This window comes from Pelodiscus sinensis, chromosome 6 (genome assembly GCF_052426305.1).
Source record: "Pelodiscus sinensis isolate ZL-2025 chromosome 6, ASM5242630v1, whole genome shotgun sequence".
NCBI lineage: Eukaryota > Metazoa > Chordata > Testudines > Trionychidae > Pelodiscus > Pelodiscus sinensis.
This window is the reverse complement of record NC_143057.1, coordinates 23319610-23343542: the sequence shown is the minus strand read 5'-3', so window position 1 is coordinate 23343542 and position 23933 is coordinate 23319610. Positions and strand designations below refer to the sequence as shown.

General features: G+C 45.9%; 1 protein-coding gene across 2 annotated transcripts in view; it reads right to left on the bottom strand.

Moving 5' to 3' along the window:
• Window positions 1-14770, bottom strand: part of TTC39B (tetratricopeptide repeat domain 39B) — a 154094-nt gene extending 139324 nt beyond the window's left edge. The window contains exon 1 of one of the 2 annotated variants that reach the window (XM_075931548.2): window positions 14538-14770. In XM_075931548.2, the coding sequence (XP_075787663.1) occupies window positions 14538-14582 (45 nt within the window). In that variant the 5' untranslated portion in view covers window positions 14583-14770. The remainder of the gene's footprint in view (window positions 1-14537) is intronic. The other variant, XM_089779193.1, reaches the window with a different exon arrangement.
• Window positions 14771-23933: the final 9163 nt, after the last annotated feature.

Here is a 23933-nt window from a genome sequence, read left to right as displayed (position 1 = left end):
AGAACTGGAAAGGACCTTGAAGGGTCATTGAGTCCAGTCCCCTGCCCTCACAGCAGGACGAGAGTCCAGTCCTCTGCCTTCACAGCAGGACAAATGGCCTCCGCAAAGATTGAACTCACAACCCTGGGTTTAGCAGGCCAATGCTCAAACCACTGAGCTATCCCTCCCCCCACATTTTGTAGCTCATAACATCAAATTACTATAACACTGCAGATATGTAAATTTCTGCATAACTTCTCAAATATGTGAAGCCTTCCATTTCTCTATTTTCTAGGATGTCATGTTTCTTAAGATTTCTAATAACTTTTATATCTGAGATCAACCATTTGAGGTCTTATAGCCTTTTACTTGTTAAATGCTTTTTTCATATTCAAATACTGAAGTCTGTGCTATTATGCTTTTTTCTTGAGCAGGCAGAAACTAATATTATACTGAAGATGGCTGAAGATTTCTGCTGAGTACTATTGACTATATTTTTAAAGAAACTTGTCAGTCATTCTAAACCTTCTAAAATTCTGCAAGAATCTTTTGTGAAGTAACATTACCATCCATTAAGAGAAGCAGATCTAGAATTTAGAAGCAGATCTAGATGTAACCCCCATTCTGGGGCATGATTTAATATGATTTATTTGTACCACTATTACAATACAAAAAGGAAGAATAGGCCTCAGGAGGGCTGGGGCAGGGTTGGGGCAGTGGGGGAGGAAAGAACAGGCCCAAGTGGGATGGGGGGAGGTTGCTGTGCGGGGGGAGACAAGAACAGGTCCTGGATGGGCTGGGGGCAGGTTGCTGTGGGGGAGGGGAAGAACAGGCTCTGGGCGGGGAGGGTTGTGGCCAGGGAAGAGGAGGGGGAGAACATCCCCTTGAGCCTACCCTACAGTATGCACTACTTTCTCTCTCCCTCCTAGTTTGAAAAAAGAGGGGAAGAGGTTGCTTAGATTATGATGTGCCTTTTGATGGTTGTGTCTTTGGACATCCTTATGCTGATCTGAAAAAGCATGCACATTTGTAAATGGTACTCCTTTCAAATACTGAGGATACCTTGTGCCCGGTCATTTTTTGCTGTAATAATTTATATGGAACATACTGACAGTATCAAGAGGGATGAGCAGGACCGCCAACGAGGGACAGTGTCAGTAAACTAGCCCAAATGGTTCCCTCAGACTATATTCTCCAACAGATAGCCTATCCTAAATACTGACAGACTAAGGGACAATCTCCACTTGTTAACATTAAAGATGTAAAATCCCATTTAACTGGTTAACTGTGATGTTTAACCAGTTAACTAATTAAAGGGAGGGCAATGAGGGGCTGGGCCAGAGCAGTACCTGCTGGTGACGCACCTAGGCCCGCTCCAGTCCGGCCGGACCAGCCCCTATCTGCAACGAGCCTAGGCCTGCCGCAGACAGGGGCTGCTCCAACCACTCAGAGCAGTCCCTGTCCGCAGCAGTCCCTGCAGGACTGGAGCAGCCCCCTGCCCATAGTGGGTGGAAAGCTCTAGCCTCCAGTGATTCACTGGAACTGGTAAGCATCGCCTGTTAAGGGTGATGCTTACTGATTAACCTTTCACATCCCTAATTAACATATCTGTTTTCCACAACTAATTCTATGTAAAACTTCCCATAACTGATGTACCCAAACACTAGCAGACTTACCTGGAATTGCCCAGATCCTGTAGGACAGAGCTTTGGAGATATGGGGAGGGTGCAGGAAGTAGGCTGAAGGGCATGTTCTCCCTCTCCTCTTCCCTGGCCACAACCCTCCCCGCCCAGAGCCTGTTCTTCCCCTCCCCCACAGCAACCTGCCCCCAGCCCATCCAGGACCTGTTCTTGTCTCCCCCCCGCACAGCAACTTCCCCACAGCCCACTTGGGCCTGTTCTTTCCTCCCCCGCTGCCGCAACCCTGCCCCAGCCATCCTGAGGCCTATTCTTCTCTCCCTTCACAAACAACCCTAGCCCACCTAGGCCTGTTCTTCTACTCCCCCCTTGCAGGATATCCTCCCTTCCCGGCCTGCCTGGGGGCTCTTCTTCTCCCCCTTCCAGAACCTGCCCCCCAGCTCACCTGAGGCCTGTTCTTGTCCCAGCCCTCCAGATAATCCAAGCATGATACCCAGATATACAGATCCTTTTCTCTTAACCTGTGTAGCATGTCATTTTTTATTTCAAACACCATCTTTAATACATATATAGATAACGTATCCTGCCTGGAGATGGCTAAACTTCTGTGATATTAATTCATTATAATTTATGGTTTGTCCTCTTAGCTTGGAGGCTGGAGTTAGAGGGGGAGTCAATTGTCAGAACAGCTCCACCTTCTGACCATATACAGGCACTCCCTGACTTACGCGGATCCGACTTATGTCGGATCCGCAGTTACGAACGGGGCTTTTCTCGCCCCGGAGGACACGGACGGCGGGACCTCGCGGTCCCGCCGCCCGTGTACTCCAGGGCGAGAAAAGCTGCTCTGTGTCTCCCTGGTCTGCAGACCAGGAAGACGCGGAACAAAGCTGCGGAGGGGCTCGGGCAGCGAAGCAGCCCAGCCGCTGCCCGAGCCCCTCCGCGGCTTTGCAAAGCCTCGGGGGAAGCCGGCAGGGGGGCAGCCCAGGCGCACCTGTCTCGGTCCGCCGCCCGCGTCTCGGTCCACCTGTCTCGGTCCGCCGCCCACGTCTTCCTGGTCTGCTGGGGGGGTGACGGGGCGCAGCTAGTACGCCCCCTCCCCCCCAGCAGACTAGGCTTATCTCCAGATGCCTGTGGCAGAGCAGCTGGGGCGCTGCCGGTTGGTCCCGCAGCGCCGCTCTGGGCGCTACTGAACCAACCCGGCAGCACCCCAGCTGCTCTGCCCCAGGCGTCCTGATTCAGCTGCTGCTGGTCAGTTTCAGCAGCGGCTGCATCAGGACGCCTGGGGCAGAGCAGCTGGGGTGCTGCTGGGTTGGTCCAGTAGCGCTGAGGAGCGGCGCTACTGGAGCAACCCAGCAGCACCCCAGCTGCTCTGCCCCAGGCGTCCCCAAGTCAGCTGCTACTGAAACTGACCAGCACTGACTACAGGAAGCCCGAGGCAGAGTTGCTCTGCCCCGGGCTTCCTGGAATCAGCCACTGATCAGTTTCAGCAGCAGCTGACTTGGGGATGCTTGGGGTTCTTAAGTTGATTCTGTATGTAAGTCGGAACTGGCGGTCAGTTTCAGCAGCGGCTGAATCTGGACGCCAGTTCCGACTTACATACAGATTCAACTTAAGAACAAACCTACAGTCCCTATCTTGTACATAACCCAGGGACTGCCTGTATTGTGAAGCTAAAGAGGTTTTTAAAAAAAGAGAGAGGGAATCCTCTGTGTTTTGAAATTGAGAAATAACAGTTTTACTGGATCACAAAGCACCAGATGCCTGCTTTCAAGAAGGGAAAGTTACAGATGTATAAGAAAATTTTATTTTTGCTCCTCTGCTCCAGCCCCACAAAATTTAGCTGTCTTCTCCAAACTGCTCCATGATTTCCTTCCCATCGGCAGTCAGAAATATGGAGCATACACTCCCTATCCATTGCTCTCCACTTTACTACTGCATGGAACAGGGAGATACCAAAAGGGGCCAAACAGAATAAGTAACTGGATTGATAGGCTAAAGCAGTTGCTCTCAACTTTTTCCAGACTACTGCCCCCTTTCTGGAGTCTGATTTGCCTTGCATACCCCCAACTCTCTCCTCAAGTAAAAACTACTAGCTTACAAAAAAAATCAAAGTGTCACACAGTATTACTGAAAAATTGCTTACTTTCTCATTTCTGTCACATAATTATAAAACTGGAATATAAATGTTGCATTTATTTATATTTTCATATATTCTTAATATATACAGCAGTATAAACAAGTCATTTATGACATTTTCATTTGTACTGACTTTGCTAATGCTTTTATGTAGCCTCTTAAAAAACTGGATAAAAACTGAAATATTTAGATGAGCTGATGTACCATCTGGATCTGCTAACCCACAGGGGTATATATACTCTTGTTTGAGAACCACTGGACTAATGCACAACCTTCAGAGCATCCTCTGCTGGTGTGAGTTGAGAACTACAAGTGAAATAGTCCAACCCTCCAATTAAGCAGGGCCTAAAACTCATTACAAACATTCTGGACTAGTCAAGCCAGGTCAGGACATCAGAAAATATTCTTCCTGTCACAGAAAAAAGGTCAAGTGGTGCATGTTTTTCTCTCAGCATCCTGACTCTAAAAAGCCTTTCTTTCTCTAGGTAAGAAGATCCACGGTAGCTTGTTTCTTGCTTCTCCAACCCACCGGGGAAAGAATCCCAGAAAGTTGTTAGTTTCTCTCACACCACTTTTCTATGTTAAGACTAAGCAAGCGAGTTACTTGTGCCTGCCTTCCATGAATGTAAAGAAGAGAAAGCCTAGCATGTAGGATTCCACTACTACACTTTAAATTATTGGGATAAACAGTTCTAGTAAGTGGACCTTCACAGTATCCAGCCAATGGATATAGGCAAGTTTTTTGCTAAACTGTTCAGCTAAATGCAATAATTGTCCACATTTAAGTTATCATTGTGGTTTGGCGGTCACATCAATAATGTGAATGGAGCCACTCATCCTCTATAGAAAAGGAATACCCAAGTAACCAGTCAAATTGGTTTTTAAGTCTTCTTTTCAATGCCAGGGTAGCACAGAGAAAACTTAATGGTAGGCAAATCTGGTCTACTGTTCTAAATTCTGTCCAGGCATCAGAAAAGCAGTTCAAGATTTAAGTGTATCTTTCCAAGTGAGACATCTAGAGATTTTTTTTAAGTATGAAAGTTTATCTTATTTTTAAAGATTATACATCTTCTCTACTCAGAGAAGTACTTAAAGTATCACTTCCAATATTACATTTTCCATTTTTTCATATCTGAGTGTCCAGTGTTTTAATGGAAGTATACGGTATGTTCTCTTGCAAGTTCATATACAGGGTACATCTAAACTACATCTCTTTTTCGATAAAGGGATGTAAATTAGACGTATTGAAATTGTAAATGAATCTGGGATTTGAATTTGCCGTGCTTTATTTACATAATGCCGGCCTTGGCGCTTTTTTTTTTTTTTTTTCAAAAAGCCGCTTTTTGAAAAAAAAACATGGTCAAGACAGGGATCTTTCAACAGAAATGCCCCATTTTGAAAGATCCTGTAACCCTCAAAAAATGGGTTCATTTACAATTTCGATACGTCTAATTTACATCCCTTTATCAAAAAAGGGACGTAGTTTAGATGTACCCACAGAGACAAAATATCTTATAGAGATGCATACTTTCATTTTCCTCTACAGATCTCTTTTTCATGTGGTTACACTGGAGAAATCATTACCTAAAAGAAGCCCAAATGCCAAATACCTCCACTTTGTAACACCCTTTTAGGTACACACCATTGATAGATAGAGATGTATGGGCTGGAAGTCAGCAACCAGGAATGAGGGGAGAAGCCGAGATGGGGTGGGTGGGAGTCAGCAGCCAGGAGTGAGGGCGGAAGCTGGCAGCCCCAAAGGGCGAGAACAGCACTCTGCCCATGGTGCAGCACAGGCAAGAGGTTGCTCCTGGGTACTGGGTAACCAGTTACCGATTCACATCCCTAGTCAGAGGTTACTCACTTTGGAGCTCCAAAAAACAAACAAAAAAAAAATCACACTGAGGAACAAGTCATTCATTGTGTAGGTCATTAAGCCTATCCTGCTGCCCATGACCAAGACTTTAGGCAATATGCAGGAAACAGTAGATGGATTTACAGCAATGAGATGCCCAAACTGAGGCATTAACAGTACATACATAACCCTATTGTGGCACCATCCCACTGTGCTAGCAGGTACATAGACAAAAGGGGGTATTTTTTGATGATTATGCAAGTGCACATTAACATGGATGCCTCAATGACAGTGTGGGCTAATTGGGGAAGGTACATGACCCTTGCATCTGTAAGAACACAGAACTTTTCCAAAAGCTGCAAGTAGGGAAATTGTTCTTCCCTAACTGGAGCATTCCTACTGACAAGGCTGAGTGCCAATAGTGATTCAGGGGACCCAATCTACCCTTTGCTTTTATGGATCCACACTCACCATTTTGAGAGCACTAAAGATGCAGCTGACAGGTGAAGGATGACTGCTCAATGTGCTTTTAGTAGATTAAAGGACCACTGATAGTGGTTATGGACTAGTCTGATCTCAGTGAAGCAAACATCCCCATCATCATATCTTCACGTTGTGTACTGCATAATATTTGTTAGGCAAAAAGATGGCCAAGAAGGCAGACAGTGACATGGGACTGACTGGCTATAAGTTTGAACAGTCAGATTCAAGGGCTTTTAGAAGAGTTACCTTTATAAAAGCATTTTTGATAGATGGGCACAGTACTGTTATATGATGCTTTTCTAAAATAGTGTGCCTTTGTATGCATAACATTTACATGTGGGTGATTTATTGAACTGCCATTATGAATTATGTAATGTAGCAATTATGCTTGGTGTAAACTAATAAATATACTCAATTTCCAAAGATAAAACTTTATTATATGCTGTAGTGAGATGGAGTGGCCTCCAAGCCTGAGACAGAAGAATCACTACATAATCCCTGGTGGGTGGAGCAAAGCCAGCTCCACGACTGTACTGAAAGTAGAGGAGAGAGACAGGAAGTATGAGAGGGAAACCATTCAGCTCTGTTGAACTGGAGCCAGTGAAGTAGACAGATGTCTGTGGCCTGCTGCAGGACTGTGGATCAGCCCCCGAGTTGAGACACCCTGCCCTTGAAAGAGGAGGAGAGGAGCTGCTGAGACTGCTGTACATCACTTACCCCAAGTAGACTGAGGACCTATAAGGTACAGAGCCACACCAATGGACTAGGGCAGAAAGTAGACCAGAGGAACCAATTTTGGTCAGGTTGTACTGTTGCAGTATGACTCAGTGTGTTTTGGCAGGATCCTTGCTGTCCCAATGATGGGATCCCCTGCCACTGAAAGGGCTCTGGACTAGAATCTGGTGGAATAGGGTGGGACTGGATCCCCCTGTTTGCCTGCCAACCCAATCCCTCGATTGGTGGCCTACTTACTATAGACCAGACGACCTGTGCCTGGTTTGTAGTTTGCCCTAGCCAGAAGGTTGAAACTCCTGCATGCTGCCTGCCTTAGCCAGGAGATAAGGCTACCGACTGTTTAACTGCCTACTTCTCTGTACCACCTGGAAACCAGAACAATTCACAAAGTTTGCTGCCTGCCTGAGCCAGAAAGCTAGGCTAAAGACTACCTGATTGCTATTGCTCTGCTCTGCCAAGAGGATCAGAGTTGCTGACTGAGTACTGTCCATCCTAGCCAGGCAAGCAAACTAACTACCTATTGCCTGACTCATCAGGTGATAGTGGACCCTACATGTGCAAGGAAACTGAGATAAATGAAGTATAAACATTTCAGCAACACTGTGAATGCGTGCTATATTTAAAAAATACCAAATAAGCATTCACATTTGTATTAACATACTAGAATGTTTCATTCATGTTACAAAACATGTAGGCTGTGTCTAGACTGGCAAGTTTTTCCGCAAAATCATCTGCTTTTGCGGAAAACTTGCCAGCTGTCTACACTGGCCGCTTGAATTTCCGCAAAAGCACTGACGATCTCGTGTAAGATTGTCAGTGCTTTTGCAGAAATACTATGCTGCTCCCGTTCGGACAAAAGTCTTTTTCCGAAAAACTTTTGCACAAAAGGGCCAGTGTAGACAGCAGAGATTTGTTTTCCGCAAAAAAGCCCCGATCACGAAAATGGCGATCGGGGCTTTTTTGCGGAAAAGCGCATCTAGATTGGCCACGGACGCTTTTCTGCAAAAAGTGCTTTTGCGGAAAAGCGTCCTGCCAATCTAGACGCACTTTTCCGAAAATGCTTTTAACGGAAAACTTTTCCATTAAAAGCATTTCTGGAAAATCATGCCAGTGTAGATGTAGCCGTAGTGTATTGTGGCTGATCCTGTGGTTAGCACAGTTTGTAGCGGGATGGGTGAGGCAAGTTCCCCTGAAATAGGAGAGAAACAAGGCTACCATTCCCAGAAATGCATGGGACGGGATTGCAGGGTACCTCCATGAAAATTTCAGCAAGGATGCTCAAGAGGAAAAGCCCTATTAAGGAGAACAAAATGGAAAAGTGGATGCCACCTTTTTCTAACTTCATGAAAACTCAGGATGCTGATCTGATTTAAACTGTGTAATGACTATCATACTATTTTTCTGTATCCTGTGTTATAGCTCTATTGATCCCAGGGTATTACACAAGGGGAGTGAAGTAATATCTTTTATTGTACCACTTTCTGTTGATGAGAGAAAAAGCTTTTCTGCTTACACACCTTTTGAAAGCTTGTCTCTCACCAACAGAAATTGATCCAGTAAAAGATATTACTTCATCCATCTTATCATACTAATGTTCCAACATGTTAGAACTTAAGGGACCAGGTAAACATAACATAACAAATAAACATAAATATCTTTGTTTTCTAAACTTGTAGATGTGTCAGGTGCCATTTTCAAAGGGGGACAGAAGGGAGAGGAGCTCTTGAGCATTGAAAGGTAAAAAATGCTTATAAAGAGCAACCTGGGAAAACATGAGGGAGGGCCAAGGAGGCACACAACCCCTCCACAAACACCATGAGCAGGAGGGGCAAGGAGCCTGGGAGGATTTTCAGGTAGTCTTTAGCCTGGTGTCCACAGTAGGGTCAGAGCCCCCTGCACTCACCAGCAGCTACTCCCCCAGCTGCATTGCTCAGGGAAGGGACCACTCCCTGTACTCACTGTTGAGAAGTAGAGCGAAAGCAGCCAGCATCTGGGGGAGTGGAGCAGACTGCAGCCAGATCACTCCACTTTTTTGGTCTTCACTGCTGCTGGTGAGTGCAGGGGGCTAACCTCTGCTGCCAGCATCAGACAGTCCTGAGAGAAGAGGTGGGGCAGGATGGAGCAAGGGCAGGGAGAGGTAAGGCTTAGGGCAAAGTGGGAGTTGTCTGGACCACTCCCGGACTAGGAGTGGCTCAGGAAGAAGTCACGTGGGGGAGGGCTGGTGGTCTCTGAGTGTACTTCCTCACCAGTCACCCCGGGAACAACACAGGTACATATTTAGCCAAGTTCCCTTCCCATTTAAAGAGAAAGAGGAAGGGTAAATGAGAAATCAGGACCCTGATATTGACAGTCCCCAGAAACAACAGGAAGAGGCCAATGCTACAGGTCAGCCTAACTGACAGGGAGAGCAGATTAATGAGGGAGTCAAGAGGCCATGGGAGTTCGGTCCTCTGTGTGAGCAGTATTTGCTTGGGTCAGAGAGTGGAGCTGAGCTAAGGAGCGAGCAGCAACCAGAGCTGAGGTGGGGAGAAGAGCCATGCCAGCCAGAGAAACAGCCAAGAGGTCAGATCCACACTGGGAGGAGAGCTGCAGCCATGGAGCCAGAGGGGCCAGAGAAGTTTCCCAGGAGCTGGAGGCAGAGCAGTAGAGTACAGCCAGGGTTGGAGCAGTCTAGAGCTGGGTGCAGTGAACAGCTGCAGAGATCGAGGGTGTTCTTGCCAGAGGCCCAGCCCAGAGAGATGCCACCAGCCAAAAGGCCTTCCCTGCAGGCCAAACTTGGAGAAAAATCATAACCCCAATTGTGGGAGGACTGATGCTGTGGAGAAGAGTCCTGCCACCCAGAGCATGAAAGTGTGTGGCCACTGTCAGGGCAAGATTCTGATGCACATCATCCCTGCAGCACAGCCAGGGCCTGGGAAGGAGGTCTGGGACCTATGGGGAACAGGGATGCCTCTGGATAAAGGCAGTAAGAGTGGGGACTTAGATCCTTTCACTAGCCCATTTCAGCAGGGTATTGTAGAAGCTGGGAAAGTTCCCCTCAAGAGCAGGAACATTTCCCCCTTGCTTACATAAGCAGGCTCATCTGTGCTTCCTTGGCAGAACTGCCTGTGCTCCTGACTGTTGTGATATGAGTAAGTATGCTGACTACAAGGCAAGCAAGGGATGGAGGAGAAGACGTATGACTGAATAGTCAATGTCAAGGGGTTATACTACACAGGCATCCTTCAGAAAATGAAAGTGAAGCCAATACAAAGGAGCATGAAGTATGATTGAAGTTTAACCTGGAAACCAAGAGGACTTGGGCACTCTTACGGATAGTTCAGTTAAAGCTTGTGCTGAAGGTCAGTGGTAATCGTAAAAAGCAGTTACTATTGGAATGCTTACACTCAAACATCCCTCTTTTAAACGACTAATCATTTAACCAATAAATAGATACTTATCGGTTAATGGTGCCAGTTACACTCAGCAGAGCCTCCTCCCTGGGAGCTGGGTGAGCCAGGGCAGCTACTGGGGAGCAGGCTTCATTGCCACAATGAAGTCACCTCCCCAGGAAGTGGGTGGGCAAGGGCTGCCTGCTCTGCTCCTGGGGAGGAGGCTTCGCTGCCACAGCAAAGCCTCTGTGCTCAGGGAGCCAAGCCAGAAGGGGATGGCAGCCCCTCTTCTGGGGAGGCTTTGCTTGCAAGCTCAAAAGGTAAGCTTTATATTGCAAAGCCCATAACGCAGATGGCCATGTAACCGTTGAAAATCTCAGCGGTTACACAATTTTTAACATCGCTAATTTAAAGACTTAGAAAAAGTAAGACAATGGTAAATAACCAACTGGAATAGTGTTCCACTATTTCAAAGAGATACCGCAGAAAATACAAGTTCAGAAACTGGAAATAAAGTAATCAGAAGAATGGAGAGGTTCTTGAAAGGGGGGCGAATAGGACTATTTAATTTAGAAGGGATTCAGCAAGGAAGCTATACAAAGAAAGGTAAAACAATAGGAATAGAATAGGGTCAGTGTTCCTTCTAAGTTGTGCACCCGCCCACCTCCTCTACAGAGCTGGGCAGGAGCACTCACCACTCACTTTCCTATTGGAAGGTGAGTGGTACGTTCAGCTTGACTACAGTGAGGCTGTCCCTGGCTGGGGCAGCTTCACCATAGCCACAGTTCCTGCTCTGTGGCAACGACGCAGCCTGGCCAGCAGGGCTGTATGATGGAGCAAGGCTGTTCCATGGGCTAGAGTTGCTGGAGGAGGGGGCGGGAGAGCCGCATGCGCACGTTCTTGGGGCTGCACTCTGGGGGTGCAGCTCCCGGGAGCTAAGAGATTAACATGTACCCCTTGCGCTGCAGGCGTCCTGCTTCAGGAGGGGGCAGGGGCGGGCCTACTCCACAAAGCTGGGGCCCGGGCTGCACCGCGCTGCTCCCTATGGGTTGAAGCCAGCCCTGGAACTTCAGCCTGCAGGCAAAGGGCTGGGCTGAGCAGAGGAGAGATTCTGACCCTCCCTCCCTGCTTCTCCTCACCCCAGAGCTTCTCCCAGGGGTCTGAGTCTCCCAGCATTGCTGCCCTGCCAGTGAGTGCACTGGAGGCACAGGGATGTGGGGACAGGAGGATGAAGGAGGATGCAGGGGCAGGATAGGAGGGGGCAAGTGTTACACTAAGGAGCATTGGGCAATGATTTATCATTTGAAGTTTGAGCCAGATATGTATATGGGTCAATTAATATTCTTTAAAATGATAGGATATTATCGCTCATTAAAATAATTCTTGGATGGCTCTTATAGCTATCCCTCAAAAGTAAAACACCAAGTAGTTCATTTAAGTTATATTTAATTTAGCATTTCTATGTGAACATTTTCTTCAATAAACCTGTTATTGTAAATGTTCAAAAATCTTAGAACTGTAGGGCTCCAAGGGATATTGAAAGGTCATCAAGTCATCCTTACTGCAGATTGGGCACATTACGGCTACGTCTACACTGGCCCCTTTTCCGGAAGGGGCATGTAAATTTCACCAGTCGTAGTAGGGAAATGCGCGGGGGATTTAAATATCCCCCGCGGCATTTAAATAAAAATGTCCGCCGCTTTTTTCCGGCTTTCCTTCAAAGTAGGAATAAGAGCCTCCGGAAAAGGGCGCTTTTTCCGGAGGATCGGGGCCAGTGTAGACGCTCTTTTCCGGCTTTTTTAAAAGCCGGAAAAAAGCGGCGGACATTTTTATTTAAATGCCGCGGGGGATATTTAAATCCCCCGCGCATTTCCCTACTACGACTGGTGAAATTTACATGCCCCTTCCGGAAAAGGGGCCAGTGTAGATGAGCCCTACTTGTCTTGCCTTCAGTATATGTGGAGAACAACTCATCTTCATCTCCTTTATAATAGTTTTAATGTAATTGAAGATGGTTATCATACCCTCTGGGTCTTCTAGATCTAGATCCTAAATATTTCCCTAATTTGCTCATAAGAATGTTGTGTGGGACCAGTGTTCCCTCTAAGATTTTCCATCCCTGAGCGGAGTGAATTTTGTCTTGCTAAGAAATGTTAGTCTAAAAGGCCACTTTACATAGTTCCTGGAAAGGAGAGCCAGATTTAATTGAGGCACAAGCCCAGTTGAGGGAGGGTCTGGGAGAGGACTATAAACAGAGGAAGTTGGCTACTGAAATGTTTGGAGTCTTAATTTTCTTTTTGACTTCATATTAAATAAACATTTAAAGTCATGCACCTTGTTAATTATCCCTTGTTTTAATATTCTTTCTTCCATAACATATAAAAATATATATAAGATATTTGTTGTTAACTTTGGTATCACAGTGGCACACATCCAAACAAGTGCACATGATCTCAGTATTTGGTCACTAGACAAAACTCACTCTGCTCATGGATGGAAAATCTTAAGAGGGAACAATGAATAGGGTTTTCAATTAAACTGGAAGGCAGTATGTTTAAAACTAATGGAAGAAAGTGCATGTTTCAAATTATGACTCATAATTGGCTTGCCATGAAATATCACATCACGGCATGACAGGAAACAAACAAAAAAAGTGAAGCAAAGGCTGAAAGTAAAGAAATCCAAGGTGAGAATTCAGTATCTGTCCTTCTACCCTGACAAGTGTGTCCAGAACTGTGCTCCAGAACCTAAGCTTCCTGTTTGTTTAGAATTTGTTCCTATCCTTCAAAATGCAAGCTAAATAAAATGAATACAGCACTGTCCTGAATCCAGGATACTCCAACTGCTTCAAAGCCTATCCTTATATTTTCATACTTCAACTTCTCACAAAAACAACATGAACATTATTTAAATTTGTAAACACTCCCTGATGAAAGCCATAATATTCAGGGATAATTGGGAAGATCCCCACTCCCCTCTTACACTCCCTACTCAGTACTTGGAAAGAGTAAACAGGATAGATTGTAAGTCATAGAAGAGTCGAAAGCTGGTACTACAGCCCTGTCGCCTGTTGCATTTATTTATTGCAGGCATGTCCAAAGTCCGGCCTGCGGGCCAATTGCGGCCCGTATTCCGGTTTAATACGGCCCCACAGGTAATTTGGCAATATCTATCTTTTATGGCCCCCAACGAATCCATATGTATTGAGATGAATACATTGTAAAATCTCAGTTAATGTCAGTTGGTCTAAATCAGTTATAAATATATTTGGACACAACATGTATACTTGGTGTTATGTTCCTGTTCATATTTTTTGAACTTAAAAGTTGACAGACAACCTTTATTACCAATAATATGTAATGTACTTTACAATATTCCTGACATATATTTCAGCTTCTTGGATTTTTTTTTTTCATCTGGCCTTCAGATATGAAAGGCAGAGTGATTTAACACCTGTTTAGATTTGTCATCCATGTGACGAAATGACAAGTATGCTGTTTGCAATAAACGTTGCATAAAATAGTTAATTTGCATTTAATTTTAATGGTTCAAAGAATGTCAGGCAAAATGGTCGGCCCTCTCACGCCTGTTCACTTCATCTTTGAAAAAAGTTTGGACACCCCTGATTTATTGGTTGGAAACGTTTCGCTCTGTTGGTGTGCAAAGATGCTCAGAGATAGGAAAGCCTATGCACATTACCATTACTCTGTCGAGTCACTTGCATGAGTCAACACACCCAAGAATATTAGCGGAGAAAAGTTGCGGCTGATTACAAAAGTAGGGGCGTGACTGAGAGACGAGCCTGGGTTGCCCACGCCGCTCTTAAGCCGCCTACAGGGCAAGGCAGGGGCAGTCACACACAGGTAGTGTCAGTTTCAACACCAAGTTTCCCCGACTCGTTCCGCGCTCGGGGCTCCCTCTTGACGGCGATTCCATAGCGCCGAGCAGGGCGCCTAGCTACCGGCGGCGCGCCAGAGGAAGTGCCCCATCCCGGGGGACAGGGCCGGGGGAGAGGAGAAGCGGCAGCGGGGCTGCAGGGAGGCGGTCGGTGGGGACCAAGCGCCTCCACACACACACACACGCGCGGCCCCAGGCTGCGGGGCGGCAGGGCTGGTCCCGGCGCCGCGCTGCGCTCTCGGGGCTGCCCGAGGAGACACAAGGGGGGCGATGTCTTTCCACCGCCGGCCCGCCCGAGTTTCCTGCTCTCGCCACCTGTTGGCCGCGAGCCCGGCCCGCCGCCGGCGCGGCCCCCCGTGAGCAGGGCAGCGGCTGGGGGGGGGGGGGCCGCAGCCCCCGCTCGGAGCCCCGGGGACCCCCCCTCGCCTCCCGGGCGGTTACCTCCTCGCCGCCGCCCTCCTCCGCTGCGCTGCCCGCGCTCGCCATGTTCCCGCTGCCCGGGGCCAGCAGCGCCGGCTGCTCCCAACGGCCGGGCGGTGGCGGCGCCTCCCTCCGGCAGGGCCCCTCAGCCGCGGCTCTCGCGCCAGGCGCTGCCAACCGCCCCCTCCCGCGCTGCCGCCGGCTCGGGTTCTGCAGCCACCGCCACCCTTCGCCGGTCCCGGGGGAGGAGGAGCGGCTCCTGCGGCCCGCCCCCTTATTTGCATACCCATCCCCAGGCGGCTTCCTGCGGCTTGGTCCCCCGCGCCCTACCTTGGGGGGGGGGCACGCCTCCTCATTTGCATATCAAGCCCCACCCACAGGCGGGTGCTGGTGTCCCGAGTCCTTCGCTCTGCGGATGGAGCTTTCTCCCTCGGGGCACAAGGGCGTGCGCAGCCCCACGCCCTGCCGCGGGTTTCTCCTCCAGCACCTGTCCTGGGACAGCCACCATCGCCCCCACTTCACCAGCCTGCCTGGAAACAGCACGGCTCGGCCGGCCGCCGCAGGGGAGCGCGGCACCACCCGGTGCTGGAGCTCTGTCCCCTGCTGTGCTGCAGCGGGTACGGCCAATGGTTCTGCATCGCCACTGTGCAGTTGGGATGGTTTGGAAGCCTTGGGTTTGCAGAGTAAGGACTGCGCGCCAAGTAGCTTTCGTTTAAAAATGGAAGTGAAGTTGCTGGCTCGAGGAGAGTTTGAGCGTATCCTCCCACTGTACACTAAAAGGTCAAAAAAAAAAAAGCAAAGAAAGAAAATCTTTGTTTAAAATCTGTTTTAAGCCCATTTTAAAAGTCACTCCTCTGTGAGATAAAACAGCAGCCGGTTCCATATGGCAATGTCCACACCAATAAAATGACAGTTTACATAAGTAGACGACCACCTCCACTTACGACCATCCACACTTACGACCAAAGTGATCATAAATGCAGATCCGAGTTACGAACGGCGATCCGCACTTACGAACAGTGCGGTCGCCATATAACTCTATGGTATCTCAGTTACGAACGCAATGAGTTACAGACCAAGTGTTGGTCCCTAACTTGTTCGTAACTCAGGGAGCAGCTGTATATGCAGAGTTGTAGCAAGGTACCTCCCAGGATATTAGAAAGAAGAATTGCGTGAGGTAATATCTTTCACTGGGTCAACTTTTCTTGGTGAGAGACGAGCTTTCAAGCTTACATAAAGCTCTTACAATTAAAAGAATTTCTAAAGTCTGCCTTTTTTTTTTTACTTGTGGACAGTTAAAATAATCTAGTCAGTCTCACTTATGATCATTCATTTTTTTCAGGCACTTATTCACTAGTACAATGTTAAAATGTCTGGGATCTTTGTTTAAAATAATTGTTTCCATTAGAATATGAAGGGGGGCAACAAACAATTTGACGTATTTTTTACTTGTTTTGGGGACTGCAAAATCCCTCTTTCCATGGTCCAATGGAATGTCCTAATCCATACCCCATTTTGCCGTGAACTTTATGGAGCTGCGAAGGAAGGCCTACCAGTAGGGTAGGGCAAACAGGCCCTCCCAGTGATTTAAAGAGTCCCAAGTCTTCTGGACACCACTGCTGCTACTGTGGCAGCAGCCTGAGCCGCAGGCCTTTTAAATTTCCACCAAAGTACTGCGATGGGCGCTCCACATTGCTGTGAGGGATGGGGGGCTGCATCATGGTCTGGGTGGCACTGAGGGCCAGCTACCCCTGGACCCGCCCATTTTGCTAGAGGCCACGCACCTTCTGGAGGCATAGAGCTGGCTCCCCACATACAGCCTGCCCAGGGGCCCATGTTGGCTGTCACTCTCACTGTGTGCAGCACATGTAAGTCTAGTATTACCAACTTTTGGCAATCATAAGTCTTAAGAGTATTTGGTTGTTTAGATAATTTCATGAAAATTTCACTTCTCAAAAAATTCTAGGCTCTGATGATTGCAGAGAAAAAGATTTTAACTATTACAGTTCAATGATCAGAAGACAAATATGATGAGGTTGTGCTGAGTTTCATGTTGAAAGAGCCATGACTGAGCGCTTTCTGCTTTTGCATCAAATTGCGCTCTTTGGGCAGATTTGAAAAATACAGAGTGCCACTTTATAGATGCAGTTTGCAGGCCCATACATGCCTTCCAGTTGAGCCAGCGCACACAAACCTTTCAGCACTATGTGCTAATTAACACCTTCCCAGTTCCTCCTAAATTCATGTTACACTTCATATGCAGAGTACTTTTCATTAGTTGCTTCTCATAACTAAACAACTTGTATCTTCTTTTCAGAGAGGGACAAGAAGAAGCCTCGTTTTAGCTTTGGTGGGACTCCACTGAAGTCTATGCAGATTTTAGTTCACTCAAGAAAGCCTTAATGGAAACCCCATACCGAGTATGCCCCCTCCCGCCCCTTACTCAAATGACAGCAATGATTACAATCTAAAGAGACAACAAACCACGGTTAGATATAGAAGGCCCATAGTTCAGCCCAAATGAGATAAGAATGGGCTAAGTCCACTAACATGGATTAAGAAAATAAAGACAACAGTAAGGAGGGAAGAGCTAAGTAATCACTACAAGCAACATAACAGATCTCACAAGGTCACCTTCCCGCATTCCCTTACCCCCAGAGAAAGAAAGAGTCCCTCTACAGAAGGACCAACATATTAACTAGGATTAGTTCCCCCATCTGGGAAAGAAGAGAGGGTGGCAGAAAACAAAAGCACAGAGATCCCTTCAAAATCACTGGCTTTCTGCACAAGTGAGGATTAAAGGTCTAAACAGCAGGATGCCTTGACATTATGCAGATTATTCAGTGTTTCTTTTCAGCTCCTGCTCCAGCAAGGAGCATCTCTGACCTAGCATTAATCTATTTTATCCTGTCCTGCAAATTCTTCCAAGGCAGTATACAGAGTCTTAGGTTCCTGGTATGAGTAGAAATTGGAATTTACAGAGAATAAGATGAGAGATCTGGCTGAGCCCTCCAGTTCCCCCCAAGACTCCCCATCCAAAGATTGGGAGAGTCAGCAACACCTTTCCTTGAGTCTGTTATGCCATCTCCTTTTGTCCTTGATGTGAAATCTAAAGCACCACTGACCTAGGTAAGTGCTTTTTAGGACTAGGAGTAACCTGAATATTGCTTAAAAGAACTTAAAAAAAAGAGTGGTCTTGTAGCATCTTAAAGACTAACAAAATACATATAAAGTATTATGAGCTTTCGTGGGCACAACCCTCTTCTTCAGATGAGTGGAGCAAGAGCTCCATTCATCTAAGAAGTGGGTTGTGCCCACAAAAGCTCATCCATATATATATATATATATATATATATATATATATATATATATATATATATATATATATCTCTCTAAAAAACCATTCCTGCCCCACATGCCATGCCTGGTCCTCTCCGCCATCCAAGCCCACCCCGCACTCTAACCCCCAAGTCACACCAGGTCCCCTCTGCCATCCGAGCTTGACCCCTCCTGGACCGCACCAGGTCCCCTCTGCCATTCGAGCCGACCCCCAGCCAGACACCTGCCCCCAACCTGCTTCTGCACCCTCCCCTGCCCTTGCACTCTTCCCCCTGGCCAGGCACTTACTCCCAGCTCATTCCCACCCCCTCCCTCCTGGCCAGACACCCTGCCCACATCCCGCTTCTGCCCCCTCCTTCCTGGCCTGACTCCAACCCCCAGAGAGAGGGGGGTTAGTGAACATAGCAAGCAGGGGAAGCAGCCCCCTAGTGATACTATTTTATTTTTTTTGTTAATCTCTAAGGGTATGTCTACACTACCCCCCTAGTTCGAACAATGAGTGGTCCTGTAGGCTAGGTCGGACCCCGTGCTGTTCCACGAGGCATACAGCTAGTTCAAATAGGAAGCCTAATCCGAACTAGCTAGTCCGTGCCGCGTGTAGCCGCGCGGCACGGGGTCCGACCTAGCCGGCATTTAAAAATGGCGCTGGCCGGCTTTATGCAAATGAAGCCCGGGAAATTCAAATCCCGGGCTTCATTTGCAACTCCATATGACTACATTACCCCCCCCCCCCTAGTTCGAACTAGGGGGGTAGTGTAGACATACCTTAAGGTCCTATAGGACCACTCATTGTTTTTTGTTGTTGTTGTTTTTAATTTACAGACTAACATGGCTACATCTCTGAGACTTCAGAATATTGTTGATTCTTTCTCTGAATATTGTTGATTCTTCACTTAGTTGGCAGAACAGACTGAGAGTATCCAAGAGGCCTGTCTGTGACTCCAAGTTAAGGCCATTAAAGTGCCTGAGCAGCTTGCGCTTGCTGCAGCTCATTGGTGAAATCTAAGTCCAAAACTCACAACCAATTTCAGATTGAAAGAGCCAGACGAATACCTAGAAACCATCTACTTCAAGACAGACCCAAGAAAACCAACAATAGAACACCACTTGTCATCACCTACAACCCCCAACTTAAACCTGTCCAACACATTATCAATAAACTACAGCCTATACTGGAACAGGATACCATACTCCAAGAGGCTCTGGGAGACAGACCCATAGTCTCCTATAGACAACCACCTAACCTCAAGATGATTCTTACCAACAACCACAGGACATACCACACTAATACCAACCCTGGTACCTTCCCTTGCAACAAACCCCGTTGCCAGCTTTGTCCACATATTTATTCTGCTGATACCATTATTGGACCTAACCAAGTGAGTTATAAGATCAAGAACACATATTCCTGCGTATCCAGAAATATAATCTATGTTATCATGTGCCGAAAGTGTCCGTCTGCTATGTACATTGGACAAACATCTCAGACACTTCGCCAAAGGATTAATGCCCACAAAACAGATATCAGACAAGATCACAAAGAAAAAACAGTTTATTGCCATTTTAACCAGAAAGGACACTCTCTCAATGACTTAACCACCTGCATTCTGCTACAAAGACCTTTTACATCTGCACTTGAAAGGGAATCTTCTGAACTGTCATTCATGTTAAAATTCGACACTCTCCAAAGAGGATTGAACAAACACTTGAACTATCTTACACATTATCAAGATAGCTTTCCCAATTATCACCTCTAATACCATTAACTCACAAACATCCCACTCTCCCCACCTCTAATATCATCAATTCACAGACACTTACCTTCCTTCCTCCCCCCCCCCCCACATCCCCCTCCTGTTCTGAAATGTGATTTGTCCTTTTCATATGTGTTCATTTTTTTAAATTGTATCCTTTGGTATATATGGTTGTGACTATTTTCTTCCACTATTTGATCTGAGGAAGTGGGTCTGGCCCACGAAAGCTCATCATCTAATAAACCATCTTGTTAGTCTTTAAAGTGCTGCATTGTCCTGCATTTTGCTTCAGCTACCCCAGACTAACACGGCTACATTTCTATCAGATTTCTGCCAGTCTGCCTTGAGGCTGGTACTCACACTCTTGCGCCACTGTTGGGAGTGTCACACCCTGTTATTAATGTGCTGACTAGCACAAGCCTTCTTAGTGTTAGAGTGTTACTGCGGCTTCTGAATGCAGCATCTAGCACTACATGCAAATATACATTCCAAGCCCATGTGTGTGCAAAGTTCTTCTGCAACCTAAGTTTTCAAAAGTAAATGATTCTGGGTAACCAATCTGAATGAGCTTGAAAGGGGGTTCCTTTACAGTACCTCAGGTTAGTCACAGAAAGACTGACACACACAAAGTTTCTAATTATATTAGGGTGTGTCTAGACTACAGGGTTTTGTCAACAAAAGTGGCCTTTTGTCAACAAAACTATACCTGCGACTACACTACCGCCGAGTTCTGTCGACATAATGTCGACAGAACTCAGCAGTTTTGTCGACGACGGTAAACCTCATTCTACAAGGAATAACACCTTTTGTCGAAAGAGTTCTGTTGGCAGAAGGCGTTATTGCATCTACACTGTCCTTTGTGTCTACACTCTCATGTCGACAAAGAAGCTTGCTTTGTCGACAGAATTGGATGTAGTCTAGACACTCTTTGTCAACAGAAACTTTGTCAACAGTATCTGTTGACAAAGCCTTTGTCAACAAAAGCCTGTAGTCTAGACGTACCCTTAGAAAACTTAGGCCTACATGTACACCAGGCAGCATCTCCCTCATTCAATGGAAATGGTGCATTAGAACTACCTTTCAATAAGATCACCCAACTTTACATTAAGACAATACCAAACACTGAACAAGAGATCAAATCCTTAATAGTGTAGACAAGTTTTGAAGACATTGCTATTATTAGATCCAATAAACTGAAGCTTGCCTTAGTCATCACACTGCCCAGGTGTGCAGGTACTCTATCAAAAACTAGCTAACATGAACCACAGAGAAAATCAATTTAAAGCAAGAGAGGAAAAATTCCTGTCAAAATAATACCCTTAAGAAATGAACAGTACCTCCAGCTTAAGTTTCAAAGGGACAAAAATTCTTACATTCCTATAGTTGACCAGTTCCTCAGGGATGTCTCAATAGTATCTCCCCTTTACTAGGCTTGTAGGCCAATCTTCCCCATTTCCAAGTCCCTTCACATCCCCGAAACCCCACTCATTCTCTTCGAGGCAGATTTCATTTTCAAATACCCAATATATGTCCTCCTGTACATAACCAGAGTATTCTCCCACCACTTAGTCAGCCTGCTCCTTCCTTTTTACTTCTTGTTCCCAGCTAGTAGGCAATTTCTAGCAAGAGTTAAGGGAAGGGTCAACCACAGCACCTCACTGTAAGATCATAGAATTAACCCCTCCCTTCCCTGACCTAAGGTAGTGTAAATCCTAATATACCATGTCCCTTCCCTCTTTGGTTTCCTCCGCCCTTTCACACCAAGCAGAACTCTGTAGTCGTTTTGCTCTTTGTGCCTAGTCACCCCTTTTGTAGCCTCCTTCTACTCTCAGCTCTGATTTCTTTCATGCTCTTCCCTAACGCCTAGACTTCATTTGTTTTCCAATATAGGAGACATTTACAACTCCTCTTTCAATTCTCAACTCAGACTCTTTTCCCTAAAGCGTTAGGAAGCCACACAAAGTACTCATATGTATTTAAAAATTAAACACTTTAAATAGAACATTACTGCACTAATCTGATAAATCCACTTTCTGCTGATGTGTACATTGTGTCAGAGATAGTCTCTACTTAGTGCTTCATTAATTTAATCACACATATAATTCCATTAATTTCAGTGGTACTACGTGCTCCTCAATGTGAGCACGGGTATCAGAATCAGACCTTTTGACTGTAAGGATTATGGGGAAGGGATAGCTTTCTACTATATTCTGTAAAAGACTGAGCAGATTATTGCTGTTCAATAACTAATTGATGACCAGGTATAGAAACTCTTTTTGAACTTGTATGGTGAAAAAAGTATGATTTAGCAAGGTAAAAGTTGCTCGTAAAACTTATTTTGGGACATTTCAGCTGCATTTTCTAATGGATGCTTTCAGGATAACTTTTATTAATGGCATGTTTGTTTGTCCACTGTCTTTCCCTTTCTATTATCTTTCCAAACATTTCTTATCCGCTGTAAACCCAAGTGGTATTTGGAAACATGGTAGCATTTGTAAACATCAATCAGGACTTGTATAGACAAAGGCAGTCTTTACCCAGGGTTAACCACAACCTACAAATACCTTTCTAAACACCACTGCCTTTTCTCTAGTCTACATTATGTGTTATGTAATATTTAAAAATGTGTTAAATAGAATATATTAGCTGCCGCTAATAAAAGCAGCCGCTTTTGCGCAAAAACTTGCCAGCTGTCTACACTGGCCACTTGAATTTGCGCAAGAGCACTGACTTTGTAATGTACACAATCAGTGCTTATTGCGCAAATACTTTCACGCTCCCTCCCGCTCAGGAAAAAGCCCTCTTGCACAAGAATACTTGTGCAAGAGGGCCAGTGTAGACAGGGAAGAACGGTTTTGCTCAAAAAAGCCCCGATGGCTAAAATGGCGAACGGGGCTTTATTGCACAAAATCGCGTCTAGACTAACCATGGATGCTTTTACGCAAAAGTACTGCTTGCGCAAAAGCATCTGTGCCGATGTAGACGCGCTTTTGCGGAAATACTTTTAACGGAAAAACTTTTACGTTAAAAGTATTTCCGCAAAATCATGCCAGTCTAGACGCAGCCAACAGGTAAAACACAATAACAATGAAGCAACACTGCATAAATCCAACCCCTCTTCCACTGATATAATAGGCGACAGTACAGATAGAAACTAACGGTAAAATACTGGACTCTCTCAGAGGTTCATAGGTGTTCAGAACCTTCTACCCTGTGGCTGCAGGTAGCCGTAGGGGAAGAACTCTGAGGAGTCCTTAGGCGTGTAGGTTTTGAGTAACTCACGAAGCACTGCAGAGGGCCTTCACCACAGAATGCAGGCTTTGCCTCGTGTAGTCTATGCTGTCTGATGGAATGAGACACAGGTAGCTGTGGATTCACTATGCTGGGCAGATGCCACAATAGGGGTTGAAGCCCCCTGATGGCGACTATGGGATGAGGTCTGTCCGTACTTGAGGTAAACCCGGCCTTCGCCACAGGTTCCAAGTATAACAAGCGACTCTCCTCCACAGTGATGACAAAACAGCCGACCCAATTCTCTCAGGAACAGGTGTATTTAAAGATTTAAAGGCGGGAAAACAGCTAGAGTCCTGTGTGCAGAAAAATGGTGATGTGTGCACAGTCTATGTGTCTTGTTCATAGTTCCGTGCTGAGTGCGCATAATTGGTGCCATGTGCACAGCCACAGTGCTGTGTGCAAAGGTGTTTTGACAATCACAACGGGTTCCATTTTGAATTCTCCAACTCCATTTTGAATTTACCATTTTACCAACAATATCTTTAGCACCTGTTATAATAAGAATTCAACCTTTCCAAGTGACTGTAAGTAGCTTGATGGAAGCATTCTTCCATTGAACTAACTGTATCTGCACTGGGGATAGGTAAGTATAACAACAGTGTTCAGGCGGTGTGGACTTTTTACACTCCTAAGTACCAGAGGAGTTAAACTACGTTTTGAGTGTACACAAGGCCTTGTTTTTCCATTGTAGACAAACTCTTATATAAGGCCACCAAAATGCGAGAAGTAAAGTGTGAAACTGTATTTTCTAGTTTGTTTGCAAAAAGGAGTATTAGACTGGTGCCAACATAAACAAATTAAAAATTCTGTCAAACATTGGCTTCAAATAGAACAAATAATCTTCTGAGAGTTATTTCACTGAGATTTCACTGTTGCTACAAAGTATAACTCAAGTAAGATCTTTCCCCATTTGTGTATAAACGATAGCTTACACATTTGGGGCAAAATTAGCCCAATTCTTTCTTTATGATTGTCAATATCATACACATGAGATTTCAGTCTTAATGGAATGCTATGGAATTTTAAGGTC